The 18,427-nt window shown below is 42.0% G+C and overlaps 1 protein-coding gene across 2 annotated transcripts in view; it reads right to left on the bottom strand.

Annotated features, from left to right (window-relative positions):
• ptgfrnb (prostaglandin F2 receptor inhibitor b) overlaps positions 1–18,427 on the bottom strand; it is a 91,671-nt gene that overhangs the window by 49,230 nt on the left and 24,014 nt on the right. For both annotated transcript variants that reach the window (XR_014872183.1, XM_085149991.1), the window contains exon 5: positions 13,454–13,861. Coding sequence is in view for 1 of the 2 variants with exons in the window: in XM_085149991.1 (XP_085006117.1) it covers positions 13,454–13,861 (408 nt within the window). In the remaining variant the exon portion in view is untranslated. The remainder of the gene's footprint in view (positions 1–13,453; positions 13,862–18,427) is intronic.

Raw genomic sequence — 18,427 nt, 5'->3', positions numbered from 1 at the left:
TGCGTTCTGCAGAGTTAAGCAGGGAGGAAAATTGTGTAAAACAAGCTTTAAGAAGAAGAAAATGGCTCCATTAGTGTGTGGATCTGGGCAGAGCGAGGAAAAGGTATTGTCATAACAACAAACTGCTTTCATCACACAGCATGTGCTCACATCGAGAAGTTACTCTTTGGATTTCAGGGAGAGCAACGGTGACAGATGCACTAACCACTAAGTGCTGGTTTTTAATTTTACACATCAATTGTTATTTTTCAGCTCACATGAAACTCACAACTGATCTTAATATGAATAAATAGATTCATTTTTATTAGTAGAGCTATCAGCCACAACATTACTGACGGACAAAGTAAATTCACTGAGACCAGGAGCTGTGGGACAGCAGTATCCTTCAGTGGGACAAATGACCACCGTGCTAAAAAACCTCCCCAGGAACAGATCAAGGAGCATGACAGTCAAGCCCAGACAGATAACTGCTTGGGCCCTTTGCTCATAACGAGGCTCTTCCTCAGTGGCTGTACATAGCTTTAGTTTTAGCCAGTTGACAGTAACTGAAAGGTCGGATTAGGTCTGTTACGGATGTTTTCGTGGTCCCCCCTTTGCAGTTTGCTTTGACTAACTTTGTGTCTTCACTCACAGAGAGGAGAATCCAGCAGAATCATCTCTAGAACTGACCGAACGATTTCCCAGTAAAGGATCAGACATTTTTCTCCAACCTGCCCTGAAATCTTCACATCCTGCTGCTTTCAGAAAGCAACGAACATCTTTAAGGACTCGCTCACTGCTCACCATCTTTTTGAACTTCTGCCGTTGGGCAGACGATACAGGACATTAACCCTTTAAGACCTACCATAGAACCAAGTCCGCCAGAGCTTATATTATATTTTTACATGCTGTGGAGCCATTTTTGGGAGCATTTCAAGTTGATATACATCAATACAACCATTACAGCCCAAATTTTAATAATATGTATGCATTAAGTGCATAGTAATTACATAAATTGCAAAAAAGTGCAATAAACTACAAAAATTTGAAAATCGTTTTTGTTTTTTTAACATATATTTCTAGTTAGAGAAATTTAAAGAGGCTTATCCCTCAAAACTGTAAATACAAAAAAGTTGCACAAAATAGATTCCCACCACAGGAAATTTATTTTGAGTGTTTTCAGAGTTTTATTTTTGAAATACACCAATTTTTATATACTGCAGGAAAAACAAAAATAAATATTATAATGCAAATTTGCAGAAAAGCAGCATATGCATCAAAATAAACTATTTCCAGCAGTGCAATATGAGTCCTAAGCATCCCAGAAACGATACAGAAAGTCAGAAAGTCAAACATAACTTTTAAAAACACCAGTATAGGCTCATTGAGGCCCTGATGGTAAAAAACTACATTTCCGCGAAAATGACGTCACTTCCGGTTTCGGGCAGGTCATGGTGGATGTGCAAAAGTTCGCGCTGACGTCTATTCCAACGTAGGAAGTGTTACGAACAGCTGATCGGATCAGCAAAGCGTGTTTCTGGAATATTATGTTTTTGTTGCTGCAAGTGCTTTTTATGCAGTTTTTGCAGCTATATGTGGAAGGAAACTGTGACCGAGGACAAGCTGATGGCATAAGGTGTAAGTACAACTCCTCCGGTTTCATATGCAAAAAAATTTATTGCGCTAGCTTACATGGTTGCAGAGCTACCGGGATTTAAAAATAGTTACGCAAAACAGAGCGTGCCCGCTCCGACCGGTTTTAAAGGGTTAAGAACGCACATGACTAGACTTCAGAACATTTTTTATAATATTTACATTTTTTATCTACCTTCTTATAAATCTCTTCTATTTTTATCTATACTATGAGGAGATCCTGTTTTTGAGCAGCAGTTTCCTGTATAATTTATTGTACAATACAAAAAAAGAAGCCTTAGATCTTGATTTGCGACAGGAGAATGCAGAGACCAAAAACATGAGCACAAAAAAAGACTTAAGAGATACAATATGCTGTAAACTTTGTTCTCACATCTTAAACTGTAATAAGTGCCTCTCTTAAGGTGGCTCCTGTGTCTAAGTTTAGACTTAACGTTATATGTGTGATGTCGAGGAATCAGGTGGGAGCCAGCTCAGAGTTTCACCTCCAGTTAACGCACAAGCACACGCATATAGTGTTACAGGCTGTTACAAAGTTTTCAGTTTGTGAAAATGTATCCGAGAATCCGTTAAAGTGAAGCTTTGCTCAAACAAGGAAGTGCAGCCATCAGCAGAGGTTTCATTGGAGCCCAGAAGTGCTGCGTGTTGTTCTTTCGACGAGCTGGGCTTTAACTGGAATGCGTCTGGTCACCGTTTCTTGCTTCGGCTCATTTACAGGTGGGCCGTGAGCCACGATAAAGCCGCCGTGACTAGCGGAGGTTAGCTGGGGAAGTTTGGCGGTGACTGTGCCATTAAGCTGGGCAGCGGCGTTAAACTCTCAACCGGAGCAGATTCAGCAGTTTCACCGAACGGGAGTGTTTCTATGATGTCAAAACAACCAGAGGCATGTGAGTCGCCCTTGTTTCGCTGGAGCGTGCAGGCGTGTGCGCACATTGTGTGTGCGTGCGTGTGTGAGACGGGAAAAGCAGATATGAACGGGGGGAGGAAGAGCCATTCCCTCCTTCTGTCAACACACCGCACTTCTCCCAGGACGGAGGGAAAATGCAGGCTGACACTGAACAGATGTGCTTTTGATATCACGTTTACAGCTCAAACAACTACTAATCTAATGTCGGATAAGACACTGAATCACTAAGAGGGCTTACATTAATTTGGACAAATACACCTCAGACTGATGGCGAGGTGAAAATCATGCCAGGGCGCCATAAAGCTGCAGGGCTTCAGAGAATGAACGTTCAAGCTCTGCAGCTAGAAAGACAGATACTTAACTCTATAGATGCTAAACATCACAAAACCACAGAGTGGAGCTTCTTGCAGCCCGTGACCATGCACAACCTCCTTAATTTAGCCGCTTTTCATTTTACTGAAGGATAAATTTTCACTGAGTGCAGGAAACTGCTGGAAAGCAGCAGGAAGCATCTTAAACACTTTCCTTAGGGGAGAAAAAGTCATACAGTTAATCCTGTACGAAACAAAGTTTACCAAGCTTAACTCTCTTATTCACGCAACCCTTACACACAAAGTAGACTAATTACAGTTTTCAGATCATTAAAATGAATGTGGAACATTACTCGTTTAAAATTACTTACTTTTTCTCCAATTTAAACATATGCTGGAAACAACTGGGGATTTAGTGTCTTGCTTATCAGCTTCAACATGTGGGCAGGAATTAAAACCACCATCCCCAAGAATGATAGCCAACCCTACTTCCCTAAGCTACGGACACCCACAACACAAACACTCGGCAGCATCAACACGGTTTGAGGAAACACAACGTCCTCTTTATTTGCATTTCTTTTTTCCAACGAATCACATACATGTTTTAATTCCTGCAATTTTACAATAAAGTTAAACGTTAAAGGAAAATTTGAATAAAGATTGGCAGAGGACAGCCTCCTTTAAAACATCCACAGAAATTGATAGAACATCAACCAAGAGCTAATTATTTAATCAGGTTTCTGGCGTGATGTCAGGTGTCCAGCGTGTTGAATGTCATGCAATCTCTGGTCACGATGAAAAAAAGTGCGTATTCCCTGACTGGCTGGTGAGTTCGTTCCTGGAGTTTGTCGGCAGTCGCTAGGTAAAACTAACCGGAAAGAAGGTGGTGCACCAACAAAACTCATTGTGGTTTCTTTGGTTGCTAGGAAACTGCTGTAGTTTATGCAGACTTGTTTGAAAACACTATTTGCTAAACTAGTAGTAGTACAAGTTGGTCCAAGTGCTAACGCAAGTGAAATATTTCACTTTTTATCTTTAATCTGTTGCACTTTCAATAGCAACCAGCGTGTAACAAGTGAGCGTTTATAGACAAGTCCAGGCATGTGTTCCTTGCGAACTGTGGGCAGCTGTGGCAGTCTGAAAGCAACAAAAGCAGTTGTAGGCAGTGTTGCCAACTTAGCAACTTTGTCGCTATATTTAGCGAGTTTTCAGACCCCCTTAGCGACTTTTTTTCTAAAAAGCGACTAGCGACAAATCTGGCGACTTTTTCTGGTATTATTGGAGACTTATTTATGACGACTTTTTGACATGAAAACGCGCTCTTACTCTCAACAAGCAGCGATGCTGCCTTGGGCACCTCACCCGTGCCAAAGCTCTCACAGGCGGAGGATAGTCCTCCCCCAGCTGCTATCAGGGCAGGAGACGTTCACACCTGTGCGTCCAAACGGCAAATGAATCGCGCATGAGCGAAGCCGCTGCTCCCGCACTGACTGTAACGCAGTCAGTTCTTCTTTTACTGTTACACTGTTTTGTGGATCACAAGGTTTAAAACTACTTATAAACAAACACTCTCACACACAAAGTAACTCCACCAGAGTGCCAATTTCGGGTCACTTTTGCCGGCCCAGGCCTGGATAAAGGAGCAGGGTTGGAATTGTGACATTAAAAATCAATAATTGCTAAAAGAAATTTGTAATTTGTTAATTTGTAGTTCTAAATAAATTCTAACTGCATTTAGGACGTTTTTTTTTACTCCCTTTATGTGTCGTCCATGATGTTATTTCTCTCTCCAACAGCGTAGGTTATAATTATATAATTATATATAATTTATACGTCATTTGGCGACTTCTAGCGACTTTTAGGACAGCCAATAGCGATTTTCCTTACTGAGGAGTTGGCAACACTGGTTGTAGGATTTCTGCCAGCTGATCGCAGATACACACAGGTGCCAGGGGTTCACTGACTAGTCTCGAGCCTTTTGTGACTGGGACACACCTAGTTGGGAGCGGCTGGAGCTTAGGTGGTATAAGGTTGGTGGTTCCTTTCATCGCCGCTCCAGTCCCCAGTTTAAACGCCTTGCATACCTAAATATCCGTGGGCAAGATACTGAACCGCAAGTGTGAATGTGTGTAAATGTCAGATAGAAAGCACTTAGAAAAAAATGCCTGTGTGAGTGGGGTGTGTTATAAATGTTGTATAAAGTGCTTTTCATGCTCAAGTAGAGCACAAAACCATTAGATAAGAACCAGTCCATCCATCAACTATCCAGCAATTGCAATTAACCTGGCAAACACTCGCCAACCGGTCAGTGAATGCTCACAACTGGTGGATGGCAGACGCTCCATGCACATGTGGTCTGGCCCTTTTTCACTTGACTCTGCCACCATGATTGTCACACAGCCAAGTGGCGGACAAGTTAACGGTCATGTGTCTGCAAAACCTTTTAGAGCTTCTTTGAGAGCTAGCTAGGAATCAGTTTGGTTGTTGTTGTTAGCAAAGGGTTAAACAACTCTTTCCAAATCTTACAAAAAAAGTTCATGACAACTATGGAAGGTAACTGCTTTCAATAAAACTTGGTTATCAGATAGACAATTTATCATTGGCACATCTAAAACACATCCATCTTTTATTGCAAGTAGATCCTATAGCACAGACCTGATCTCTTGCAAATCTTATAAGAAGGAAGCTGCCTTACATGGTAATTACAACAAATGAGGCTCCAGTATTTTACACGCTAACAATAATGTATTAATGCAGCTTCACAGGAATCCCGTGTGCAAAGTATTGCTTGCTCCTACATTCACAGAGAAAGATACTCTAATGTGTTTCCAGCAGTTTCTCTTTTAATCTGCGTTTTGTTGCTGGAAGAAGATCTGCCCCTTTAGCCGCTAAATGCTCCGGTATGTTTATCAGCTGGTTGATAACAGCTTGTTTGGTGCCAGTACAGTTGGATGATCAGAGCTGTTTCCACTGCAAATGGCACCACCTGACATTCACATCTGAGCCGGAAGGCTGAGCCTCTCCATCCTGTCTGCAGAGAGGTCTCACCGTCTCCTCTCAGTCATACAACCAATTGAGTGGGTCTGTGACCTCCCCCAAGTGGTTCAACTACCTCCACTGACTCCTCTCAGTGTGAAGTGGCAGCTGAAACACACAGAGGTTCACACATAACACTGAATTCCTCATTGTGCCGTGGCGCGAGGCCAGGCAGGCAGCACAGAAATGAGATTTCAGCTGCTCATTTTCTGTCCTGTGCTCAGAGACTGACTGTAAAAGAAGAAAAAAGATCAAGTGGTTAACGAACAGCTCACATCTCTGTTCTCCAACACCAGAGATGTGTGAATGCTAATCTTTATTTTGAGATCACAACCCAATAACGCCAGATCATCCCTCATTAAATCTCAATGAACAAAGCTTTTTTTTTCATGATGCAAGTGTGTGCAGGAAAACCACAACAGCTCCACTGTTTGGCTTATTGCAATAAAATGCTGGGAAAAGCATAGACATCTGCCATTTCTTTATTTCTTCCCGCCTGGACTACTGTAACTCACTTTACGTGGGGGTCAGTCAGTCATTGCTCTCACGTCTGCAGCTGGTTCAAAATGCGGCTGCACGACTCCTAACAGGAACTCGAAAAAGAGAGCATATAACCCCCGTGCTGCCTCTCTGCACTGGCTGCCTGTGTCTTTTAGAGTTCATTTTAAACTTCTTATGTTTGTTTGTAATGCCTCCACAGTCTTGCCCCGCCTTACCTCTCTGAGCTTCTTCATCCCCACACACCCTGTCGGTCTCTCAGGTCAGCTGACCAGCTGCTCCTGGAGGTACCAAGATCCAGGAGGAAGCTCAGAGGGGGCGGGGCCTTCTCTATTGTGGCTCCAAAATTATGGAATAATTTGCCCATGCACGTTAGAGAGGCCCCTTCACCGTCCACTTTTAAATCACGTCTTAAAACCCACTTTTATTCCTTGGCTTTTAACCTCAGCGAGACTTCATTTCTCTTTTAACCCTTTAAAACCGGTTGGAGTGGGCACGCTCCGTTTTGCGTAACTACTTTTAAATCCTGGTAGCTCTGCAACCACGTGAGCTAGCGCAATAATTTTTTTTGCATATGAAACCGGAGGAGTTGTACTTACATCTTATGCCATCAGCTTGTCCTCGGTCACAGTTTCCTTCCACATAAAGCTTTGCAAAAACTGCATAAAAAGCACTTGCAGCAACAAAATCATAATATTCCAGAAACACGCTTTGCCGATCCGATCAGCTGTTTGTAACACTTCCTACGTTGGAATAGACGTCAGCGCGAACTATCGCATGTCCGTCATGACCTGCCCGAAACCGGAAGTGACGTCATTTTTGCGGAAATGTAGTTTTTTACTCATTTGCCTCAATGAGCCTATACTGGTGTTTTTAAAAGTTATGTTTGACTTTATGACTTTCTGTGTCGTTTCTGGGATGCTTAGGACTCATATTGCACTGCTGGAAATAGTTTATTTTGATGCATATGCTGCTTTTTTGCAAATTTGCACAATAATATTTATTTTCGTTTTTCCTGCAGTGTATAAAAATTGGTGTATTTCAAAAATAAAACTATGAAGACACTCAAAATAAATTTCCTGTGGTGGGAAACTATTTTGTGCAACTTTTTTGTATTTACAGTTTTGAGGGATAAGCCTCTTAAATTTCTCTAACTAGAAATATATGTTAAAAAAACAAAAACGATTTTCAATTTTTTTGTAGTTTATTGCACTTTTTTGCAATTTATGTAATTACTATGCACTTAATGCAGACATATTATTAAAATCTAGGCTGTAATGGTTGTATTGATGTATAGCAACTTGAAATGCTCCCAAAAATGGCTCCACAGCATGTAAAAATATAATATAAGCTCTGGCGGACTTGGTTCTATGGTAGGTCTTAAAGGGTTAATTGAAGTAGTTATTTAATGATTTCACTCTTCTTTTATTTGGTTTTTACTTATATCTTATGTAATTTTATTTTACAGTTCTAATGTACAGCACTTTGTGTCAGCTGTGGTTGTTTTAAAGTGCTTTATAAATAAAGTTGATGATTGATGTTGATGATGATTTACCCTCTGTGTGAGAAAAACACTGGCTCAAGCTCAAGATGGAGATAAAAATCAAAACAAGTGACAAGAATCAAAGTTCTGCTCCTTTAGTTCAGCTTGAGATCAGATGCCTTTGACTCATATGCATATACTGGATTTTCCATGTATGCATGCAGCCAGTACATGTTGCTCTACCGGCTTTTTGCTACAAATTGACAGCAAACAGCCACACACGACTCGAGCCACCTGTCTTTGCTCCTCCCAACAGTGTCATATGACACTGTATAAAGGGTGAACGTGTTCCTTTAGCTATAGGATCCGTGAGGCGCACTGTGAGGGTTACATGAAGACTACTAAAACCCCTTTTGTTGCAGAAATTTACTGATAATGTTTTTTAGTCTACTCTACTAAAAGAGGTGATATGAAGCCAAGAGGTCAAGCAGACACGTTACTGCACAGGACTTGTTAAAAACTGACCAAACGGTCTCAGTTTCATGGCTGACTGCCTGGTTGAAATTTGAAGTAAACGTGCCACAGCTGTGTGCACAAACCCTTTGAGTTTACCTACAAATGAAGTGGTTTAGATAACCTGGAAACAGCAGCTTAGAGACCAAAATGATTCACAGATTCAAAGCGAATGTGCACAGCTCCGTGTCTGCGTGTTATGCAGACACGACTGCTGCGCACATTCATAAAATACACAAAATTTAATACTTTGCATGAACTACAAGATGTCTTTTTTCCAGTAAAGTGGCTCTACTGACAGTGACTCCAGCTGACACAACAACGCGCGCACACATAGGGGAAGTGTAGCCAAGGGTGAGACAAATTACACCCTCTTTAACTCAGTGTGTATCTGTGTGTGTGTCTGTGCGTGTTCCTGCCGTGGGGAAACTCCTAAACAAGTTCTCCAACTCTGTTTTTTTTTTTTGCGCTTCATGGTAGGGTGAGCCTGTAGCAAAGCATCGTGGGAAGAAGGGGCAATCCTCAAGGCCGCACATCAGTTGAATAGGAGCTGACTGGCTGACAACACACAGAGAGACACACCAACGTGCACGCACGCACAAAAATACTTGAGAGGAACGGGTTTGGAATATACGAGCTTCTGTATAGTCAATTAGAAACGTTAGTGTGTGTGTTTCAGCAGACGCAGTATGAAGGAATGTTTACCCCCAGGCCAGCATGTACGAGCTCCACCAGTGAGAACCGCCTCATACCCTCAGTATGTGGGACACACAAACACACTGAAGACAGTGTTTGAAGCGTGCGTGTGTATGTGGCACTTATTTCTCCAGAGAGCGCCTTCAACAAACCTACTTTCATTCTCATACACTTGTAAACCACTCAGCAGACACACACATGCAGATAAGTCTGAATGCTATCACACACACGTAAACACAAACGGTTAAGTTGGAAAACGAGACGATGTCCTTGATGGTGCCGTTCGATACTGTGCCCTCATGCGGGCTGACTTTGATATGCGTGTGCCCGCGAAGCTTTGCTGATATTTGCAAATGTAACACGGATCCTCCGGCTTGAGGAATCTTGAGTTTGGAAAAGAGATGGCTGTTGGTTTAACTAAAGGCTGCCTTTGACATACTTTACAGGATGTCCTGCAGCTGGCAGAGGCGCACTGTACCGTCCACTGAGACTGACCGGCTGGCGTTTAGATATATTGTAGTTTAATAGCTGGACCACTCCATAAGACTGCTCACTATGTGTTTTATACTAAATACTAGGGGTGCAACGATACTCGTATCGATATTGAACCGTTCGATACAGTGCTTTCGGTTCGGTACGCATATGTATCGAACAATACAAATTTTTTATTTATTTTATCAACTTTCTTCTGACGATGCTGTCTGTGTTGAGCGCTCAGTGGATCTGCACTCGACAGTGCAGCCTAGGCGGAGTAGTCGAACGCAGATTCACTGCAGGGTAAGCTAGCAAGACAGAAGCTAAGCTCTTGTTGCAACATGGCAAATTGAACCTCCCCCACCCTCATTCAGATCTGGTGTTTGGAACTATTTTGGTTTTCATGTGACGTATGACCCTGAAGGTAAGCGCGTCATGGACTAAAGTAAAACAGTATGTTGGCTGTGCCACGCAATGCTCAATACATTGGTGGGAACTAGTGTGTTAGCGCAGTTAGCTCGTTAACGTGTTGGCCGTTCAGCCCCACGCACGGGGCGATCCGTGGTAGCTCGTTAACGGAGATTTGCCGTGTTGTGGCGTTAACGTCATTTCAGATTAACGCTGACAGCACTAGTGGGAACACAACGAATATGACTGCACATTTACTCGACATCATCCTAGTGCAAAGACAAGGAAGCAGACAAAAACAACAAGCACGCATGCTACAAACTTTACCGAGTCATTTAGACAGCCGTTAGCACATGATTCTCCTTATGGGGACCTGATATGTTTAATATGCTGCTGAGAATATAGCCCAGAAGAAGCGTATAGTATAGCTTTTATTTTGGAAAGAGACATTTCTCTGTAATAAACTCTCTTTTCCAAAGATGAGTGATTTCTCAATCAGATAGATTTATTTTTATTACTTTGTTGTTTCCGCAACATTAAATTTAAAAACTGTACTTTTGAGTTAAAATATATATTTATAATTTTAATAAATGACAAATTAAAAAGCATGAACATTTTTTTGTATCGAGAAAATATCGAACCGTGACACATCGAACCGAACTGTGAATTTTGTGTATCGTTGCACCCCTACTAAATACATATAAAGAAATCCTGCTAAACTGCTCCATGTGCACGTACATTAGACCTGCCTTCGTCTAAACAAAGCCATTAGCTGTTTTCTAACATGCTGGACGTCGCCAGCTCTGCTCACTTGCTCGCGCCGTCGACTCAGGCCAACCTTTGACAATAACTTCTCTTTAAAACAAACATGTGCCCAGTGCTGAACATGTGTAGCTGGAACAAATCTGCCTGTTTGCTTTTTGTTTTCGTAACAGTACAATTTGTCTAAAGATTTTGAAGAAAGAGGGCACTGCAATCGGGAGGGGGGGTGTGCTCAGTGGTTCCAAAGCAAACAACAGGCACCCTGCGCCTTTATAATTCATGCGCGGCTAGAGTAAACAGGAACAACACACATTCAAAGTCACATTCTGTAGCCGGGCTGGTTGATATACTGTTAGATTTTACGCTAACAGTAATGACACCCTGTACTTTTATATCCAGCTTCTGCACATTGTTAGCAAAGCTAAATGAACCTGCTTTTCCAATTGTTTAAAGCACACCAGGATATGGATTCACATTCTCTGATCCACACGCTGGATACGGGGAAGGAAAGCCCAGCTAAATTCTCCAAAGGCCGGCCATAAAACTGGGTGCAAACCAAGAAGTGATAAAGCAAAGGCGGCTGTTAAGGCTGAGTCACCCATGGAGCACTAGCTGACTACTGAGCATTTCTTTTCACTCTTTGCATTTATTCATTAGTAATTATTAATCTCTGGCTCTCTTTCACAGTGTGTCTTTTGTCATCAGTCGCAGCAGATGGCCCCGCCCCTCCCTGAGCCTGGTTCTGCTGGACGTTTCTTCCTGTTAAAAGGGAGTTTTCCCTTCCCACTGTCACCAAGTGCTTGCTCATAGGGGGTCATTGATTGTTGGGGGTTTTCCCTCCATTATTGTAGGGCCTTTACCTTACAGTATAAAGCACCTTGAGGGGACCGTGTTCTGATTTGGAGCTGCGTCTACAAATCGGGCAAGTAGACTGAAGAATCCAGCAACAGCATGAACCTCTTGTGGCAAATCATCGCAATGTTCAGGGATTTCTGGGTTATTAACTTGTTAGTTGAACGTCCAGTAAATGCTGAAATGTTTCTGATTTCCTTTTGATGTAAGTATTTTCTGGCAACCACGTCCCCCAAACTCCGTAGAGGGATTATGGGACTACGAGGTGCTTTTGATATTGCTGACAATATTACAGCCAAGAAGCACCAAAGCAAACTGGACTCCATGAATATCATTAAGGGTCTTTTATGCTCTCCGAAAACGAAATGGGGACAAAAAGACTAATTGCTTCTTTCCTGAAATAAACCAACACTTGGGCTTTTCAAACTTTTAGCCAGTCGATCCGCCAAAGCACTTCCTGGGAATTCCCCAAACCATTAAATATAGTACAGTAGATGAAATAAGAGCTCTTATGTAACAAATTTTTATTTATTCATTATAGTCTGTTTCTTTCATTGAGATCTGGGATTTGGGGAATTTGTCAGAAATTCAGCTGTTCTTATGATCAGTTATAACAGGACTTTTACATCAGTATTGAATACCGGAGATGCCACAATCGAGCAGGACGGCTTGGTTAACAAACCAAAGATTTAGCTCACCGTTGGTGTAGATGTTAATACGCTAAACTTTCTTTTGGCTGATCCCTTAGCTCCCAAGAGGCAAAGATTTTACATCTTCCCGACGCGCCCATTGCTTCTTACCCCCAAACCTTGAACCCTTCTTGAGGTTGGTTGGTGTCTCCTACTGGAGTCAAACTGCGGATTTCTTAAACGCAATGTAAAGATGTTAACCACTACACAACAGAGCCCTTATTAGACAGTATTTAGAAAAGAAAAGTCAACACCAAATATTATGGATGGGAAGTTAATTTCATTTAATTTTATTCTAAATTCTGTTGTTGGCTTTGATCCATTATCAAAACAGAGTAATTCTGTTTCCTGCATGACACTGTTGTTGTGTCTTGCTTTTATAAAACTTTCGTAAACTGTTTACGAAAAAAACAAAGCATCATAGCTCAGAACACGTCCAAAAGCAATTCAAATCCATCATAGGAGCTGAAGCTGTAATTAAAAAACAGCCAACAAGATCACTCAACGAGAGGATTTAGACAGTGAAACGCTTAAAATAACTAATAAACTGCTGATTGTTTTAGCAGCACATCAGCTTTACTCACAGCAGAGCCGAACGGGGCGTTTCCCCTTTTTCTTCTCTAAACCAATGTGCTGGAAAGAAATCCTGATCCCAGGCGCACACAATGCTACAAGCAGAAAGAAGTCCCAGTCTTCCCAGTAAAGAGCCTGTTATTACAAATAAATTTAATTACTTGAGGAGCTTAAATAAGACCCATGTCCATATTTTTACCTTTCATCTGTAACAGTGTTTGCATGAGTTACACTAAAAAAATTGTCTTTATTCGTCCGTCGCTCTCCTGCTTTTTGCAAACATGCTTCTGATTGGCTGACCTTGGCAAACAGAAGGTAGGTGGGGCTTCTCCACTCAAGGACAGACCCATGTGCTGGAGATGATACACACTCTCTGACATCACACAGAGCTGAGAATAGAAAAGCACTTGGTACCCGAGAGCTTTTTATGGACAACCACAAACATTTCTGCAGTGTAACAACAATGGAAACCACAATAGGACCACTCTAAAAAGATTATCTAATGTTTTCTTCTCGTTACTAATTTGGTCCTTTAAGCTCAACTCATTCATTTGAAACGTTATACGAGATGAGACATAGCGTGGCAACAAAGAAGAAGAACACTGTGGAAAACACTCACGCATCTCAGAGACCTTCACCGTCACAGGGTTGGATGTCTTCTCCGCTGTCATGTACCACCTCCGTCCTTCTTTATTGATGAACGCTCGGATGCGGCAGGTGTAGTTCCCTCCGTTTTCAATGGTCACCCCCCTCACCCCCAACCTGTAGTCGCCGGTTTCTGTTCGCTCCAGGCTCGCCTCCCCCGTTTTTCCTCGCGCTCCGCTGGATGTGTTTGAGATCACCACCCCGCTGCGATCCATGGTGATGATTTCACGGCCGTCGGCCAGCCAGGACACTTCCAGGGAGAGGGCGGGCAGGTTGTCGGCGGTGACGCCACACATCAGGGTCAGCGAGTTGCCAGGAGAGAGGACGAGAGAGGTGGAGGAGGGAGAGGAGGAGGGTGAGGCCTTCACGTTGAGGGAACGACCTTGAGAGGACAGACATGGCGTCAGTCAATGAATCCTAAGAAAACACTGCATGAAGACAATAAAATGCTTCAAGTCTGTCCTCGCACTGACCCAACCCACCAAAAAACATCTCATGACTCTTTAGGAATTGAGACTTCATGTACTGAAGCATAATGAGCATTTTCATGTTAACAACTAGTCAGCGACGACAGGAAAAGGCACAGATTCTGTCAAATGAGGTGTTTCCTACATCCACACATCTACTCAGGTAGCCTTGTTTTCTCATACATCAACGACGCGATTGATCGACTAGTTTTCCTCCAACAGCTGGATGACTAATTTGTGAAGATCGGCTTTCATGTGTCTCTACACTGAGCTCGCCGATGCTGCAGAGCAGAACAACGACGTCTGCAACTGCACGTCAGGGCGGTAACGTGAGCCGGGGCAACTCGCAGGAGAGGCAGCTAATTAATGCGCAGTTATTTCTTTAAAGAGTACGCGTAGTATTATTGATTATTCCTTTAAGTAAACAACGTGCCCATGCCTGCAAATACAATCAAACTGTGGGAAACACAAACCAGCTGGGCGGTGACAGCACACGTAAGCGCAAAGTCCCATTCAAAGCCAAAAACACTCCACCTGTGACTCATTTAGTACGACAGATATATGAATAAGCAAACTGGCCAACTGGCTGATTTTAATCTTAACGAAAGCGGGAAGTGCTGTTATTGTTCGGGATAAAACAGGAAGTAACAGCACAGTCTGTACATCCTCGTCATATCAGTCATGAGGTAACAAAAAAACATTTAGAGCAGTGCATGGGTGTATGGGAGTGCTCCTACAGCATTGTTACGCAGAGGTGCTCAAGAAACCTTTCTGCAGGTCTCTCTACTAATAAAAAAAAAAAAAGGGGGGGGGTGTGGTAAGACTCGACTTATGCGGTCAAAGAAGTGCAGGAGACTGATGCTGTCCAGTGTAGCAAGTGATTTATTCACCATTTTGTGACCGAAACAATATTTACAAAGAAACAAATAAGAAACTCAACTCTATAATTAACTCAGTTCAAATAAACATAACTGAACTTAAATCAACAGAAATTAAGGTCAAACTGCACACAGCTACACTGACCCGAAAACCCTTTTTGAAACACCTGAGTTCTTCTGCTTAAATAGTCCACTTAATCAAACAATTTCTCCTCTGGACTATTCCATTCAGTAGGTAGATACGATGAACATGACTATATTCAAACCTCTACTACTCCTCTTTACTGGCAACATGAACTCTGGTGTAATCAATACACATTATAACAATAAATCTACTTCTTCATAAACCCTCTAAAATCAACTTTATTAAATTATAAGAGTTCTTCCCATTCTGCACTTGGTCTCTTCCTGTGACCTCAGATGAACCCAGAAGCTATAAAGCAGGAAGTAAAACTACATTTCCTCCTTTTGTTTCTGGAAGACAGGTAGGTAAGGTAAGTTCTAAACAATACAAATTAACAGTTGAAATAAATAACATGTTAACTTAACAAACTTGTAGGGATTGATTTAAACCAAGCTGTTATATTATATAATCTGTAAAAGTGCAAAACATAAACAAACCCGGGATAGTAGATGTTTTGCCTATTGCAGATTACATGTGAAATATGGTTAAATCAAAACAAGAATGTTAACTAAGAATATGGACAAATGGTCTTCTCACCCACTTTGTCACAGGGGGTTTAGCCAATTACAAATGGCTGTCAGCCTACTTCTTCTTCTTTTTCTAAAAAAATGTATCTTTAAACCCAAAGATTGGATCGGGCTTGTAAATATCATCTCCAGTGACAACATAAAACAGCAGTATGGGGGAGAGGAAAAGAAGTCTGTATGGTGTCTGGAAACGACAAAAAGAGACAAAGCTCACTCTGTTTGACTTTTCTCATCCTCTTTACTCAAGTCAGTAAGTCAATATAAAGAGACTGGGACACAATGGACCTGAGACCGAGACCTGTTTGTGTGTCTGTGTGCGTGCGCACTGCTCATACCCTGGTTTCATTACAAAACCCCTGTGTGTTGTGCAGCACTTAAGAGGATATGGTAACCTGGAAAGATATAAGATATGGTGACCAGAGCAACCACAACCGATGAGCGTGAGAGACGGAGAAAGTGTGTGTGTCTGTGTGTGTGTCTGTGCACATAGGGGCCTCTATGGTCAGCCAATGAGGGTCGTGAACCTCCATGGGAGAGAGCGAGGCAGGCAGAGAGAATGAAAAGACGAGCGGATTCACAGAGGAGGAGATTCCTTTAAAAATGAAGACAGCCACACAACAGAGGGAGAACTCTCCCATGTCCCCCTCCCTCCCCGCCCCTCTCATCCTTGACTTTCTTCCAATTTCACTCCGGGCATTGTCGCAAGCTGCTCGCACACAGGGAATCGTGGATCCTCGCTACACTTTGCTGAGCATTGTGTCCCGAGACGACCGCTGCTGCGAGCCGCCGTTAAACATCCGACAGCAGCTCACAGATCTGCACATTAAGTATGCATATACTAAATATCTTTTATCCCAAATCAGGAAGCAGATTTGAGGATTATGTACTGGATCCCTCCCCTGCTGGGGATGTGCAGAGAGAACCTGTGCACGCAGACTCACGTGGAAGCGGCGCACTGCCACCGCTGCTGGATGACCCTCGGCTTTTTTCAAAGGATCTTTTGAAGCCTGAATAACCACCGGCCAGCTTCCTTTTCAATTATTCTCAGAAAAGATATTTAAATTTTGTCCGAGCGAAGGACAAACGCACAAAGCTGAGGGCCGGGCAACAAATCACTAACCGCTGTGGCTGAATAAAGGAGACAAAAAAAAAAAGAGTTGAGTAAGTAATAAGTAAGCAGGTTTCTCTAAGTGTTAAGAATTATTCACTTCAATCATTTCACCTCAGAAACTCCTCAGAGGTGCGAGGACTGTTAAAAAAGATAAAACTCAAACTAAAAAAAAGTGTTGCCCATAATTAGTTGATAAACCTGATTATACACTGAGCTGTGTGACGTCTGAAGCCCCATATGCAATGCAATCTTATTCTTATATCACAGGCATCAAACATAAGGCTCGGGGGCCAAAATTGGACCCCGGAGCAAAGACTTTGATCGGGCCACTGGATAAATATGGATAAATTTCAGACTTTACAAAAAGCTTTAAAACAGGTAAAGAGCTCATTCATTCTTAATAAACCAGTAATAAACAGTTCAATAACAGCGACGAGCTGTCAGAGCTGCATCTTTTTCTCATAATTTATAGCCAAAGAGTTGTGGCGACAGATTTCTTTAATTGTTTTTCATTGTTATGCAAAAAAACCCCAAACAAACCCTGAGACATACTTATCAAACTTCACTCATGTTTCTTATATTCTAATATCTCATAATTAAATTTGTCGTTAAACTTCTTTACACTGATATAAAGGCGATCTTCACTGGGTCAGTCCACTCAAAGTCAAAGTGAGCTGTATGTGGCCCACAGTGTTTGGCATCCCTGCTTTATATATTGATTATATCGTTCCATCTGAACAGTAGTAGTCCACCACATTGGATAAAATCAAGTTCCCATTTAAAGGTGTTCAGAGTTTAATGTTCGGTTCTTTAAAGTACAGAAGACTGCATGAAGAAATCTGATAAACTGTTCACTTGTGTGGCCTTCTTTTAATTAACTGCTACTCTCCGACAACTCCTTTCAACTAATAAGTCGAAGGTATGATTAGGGCTGTTCGATATAACGATATGTGTCGGATGACGATATAAAAACATCTATCGTTTCATTTTACGCTATCGTTTGTTTCGTGGTGTCGCAAAATAAACTGTTTACGTCAATATCGTTTCATGTTTTGATGGTCACTGTAGTGGCTATATTAATTTCTTAAAGTTCTCTCTTTCTCTTATATTTAATATAACCACACTACAGACAGACAAGCGCCTGTTTTTATGCGTTGTCGTTAGCAACAACGATGGTAAAACCATCGTGTGTCCGCTTGTTTATGTACCACATAAACCTTTCACAATAAAGCTCAAGATCCTGTTGAGACTTTTCAAAATAAACTGAATCATGTGAAAGATGCAGTGTTTACGGATGAGAAGCAAAAAATAAAGCTTAGACTCAAACGTTAGAACAGGCTTTTCCCTGCAGCACGCCGTGGAATAAATACTCACAAAGAAAACAGCGGCCGTTACAACTTATGTCTAAAAATGTATAGTTTCATGCTTTGGTTAAAACACTCGACTCCAGCTACACAACGCCCAGCTGGAAACACTTCACGCAAGACGGGCTGCCCAGAATTTACAGAAAATGTTACATTTTTGTGATTTATATCGTTATCGGGACGATAGATGTCTTATATCGGGATATGAGATTTTGGTCATATCAGCCCTAGGTATGATTCTATAGTTTTTCGGTAATGTGAAATAAAGCAGACCACACAGGTCAGAGTCACAAGTCTGTGTCAACAGCAATAAGCTCGAGCATTAGTGCGGTATGCCTGGGTCGCATGCAAGCTGCCTGTGTGTGTGGACTGCTGGAGACAAAGAAATGCATGTTGTCCAGAAACATCTTATTTTGA

This window comes from Neolamprologus multifasciatus, chromosome 23 (genome assembly GCF_963576455.1).
Source record: "Neolamprologus multifasciatus chromosome 23, fNeoMul1.2, whole genome shotgun sequence".
Lineage (NCBI taxonomy): Eukaryota > Metazoa > Chordata > Actinopteri > Cichliformes > Cichlidae > Neolamprologus > Neolamprologus multifasciatus.
This window is presented reverse-complemented; position numbering and strand designations above follow the sequence as displayed.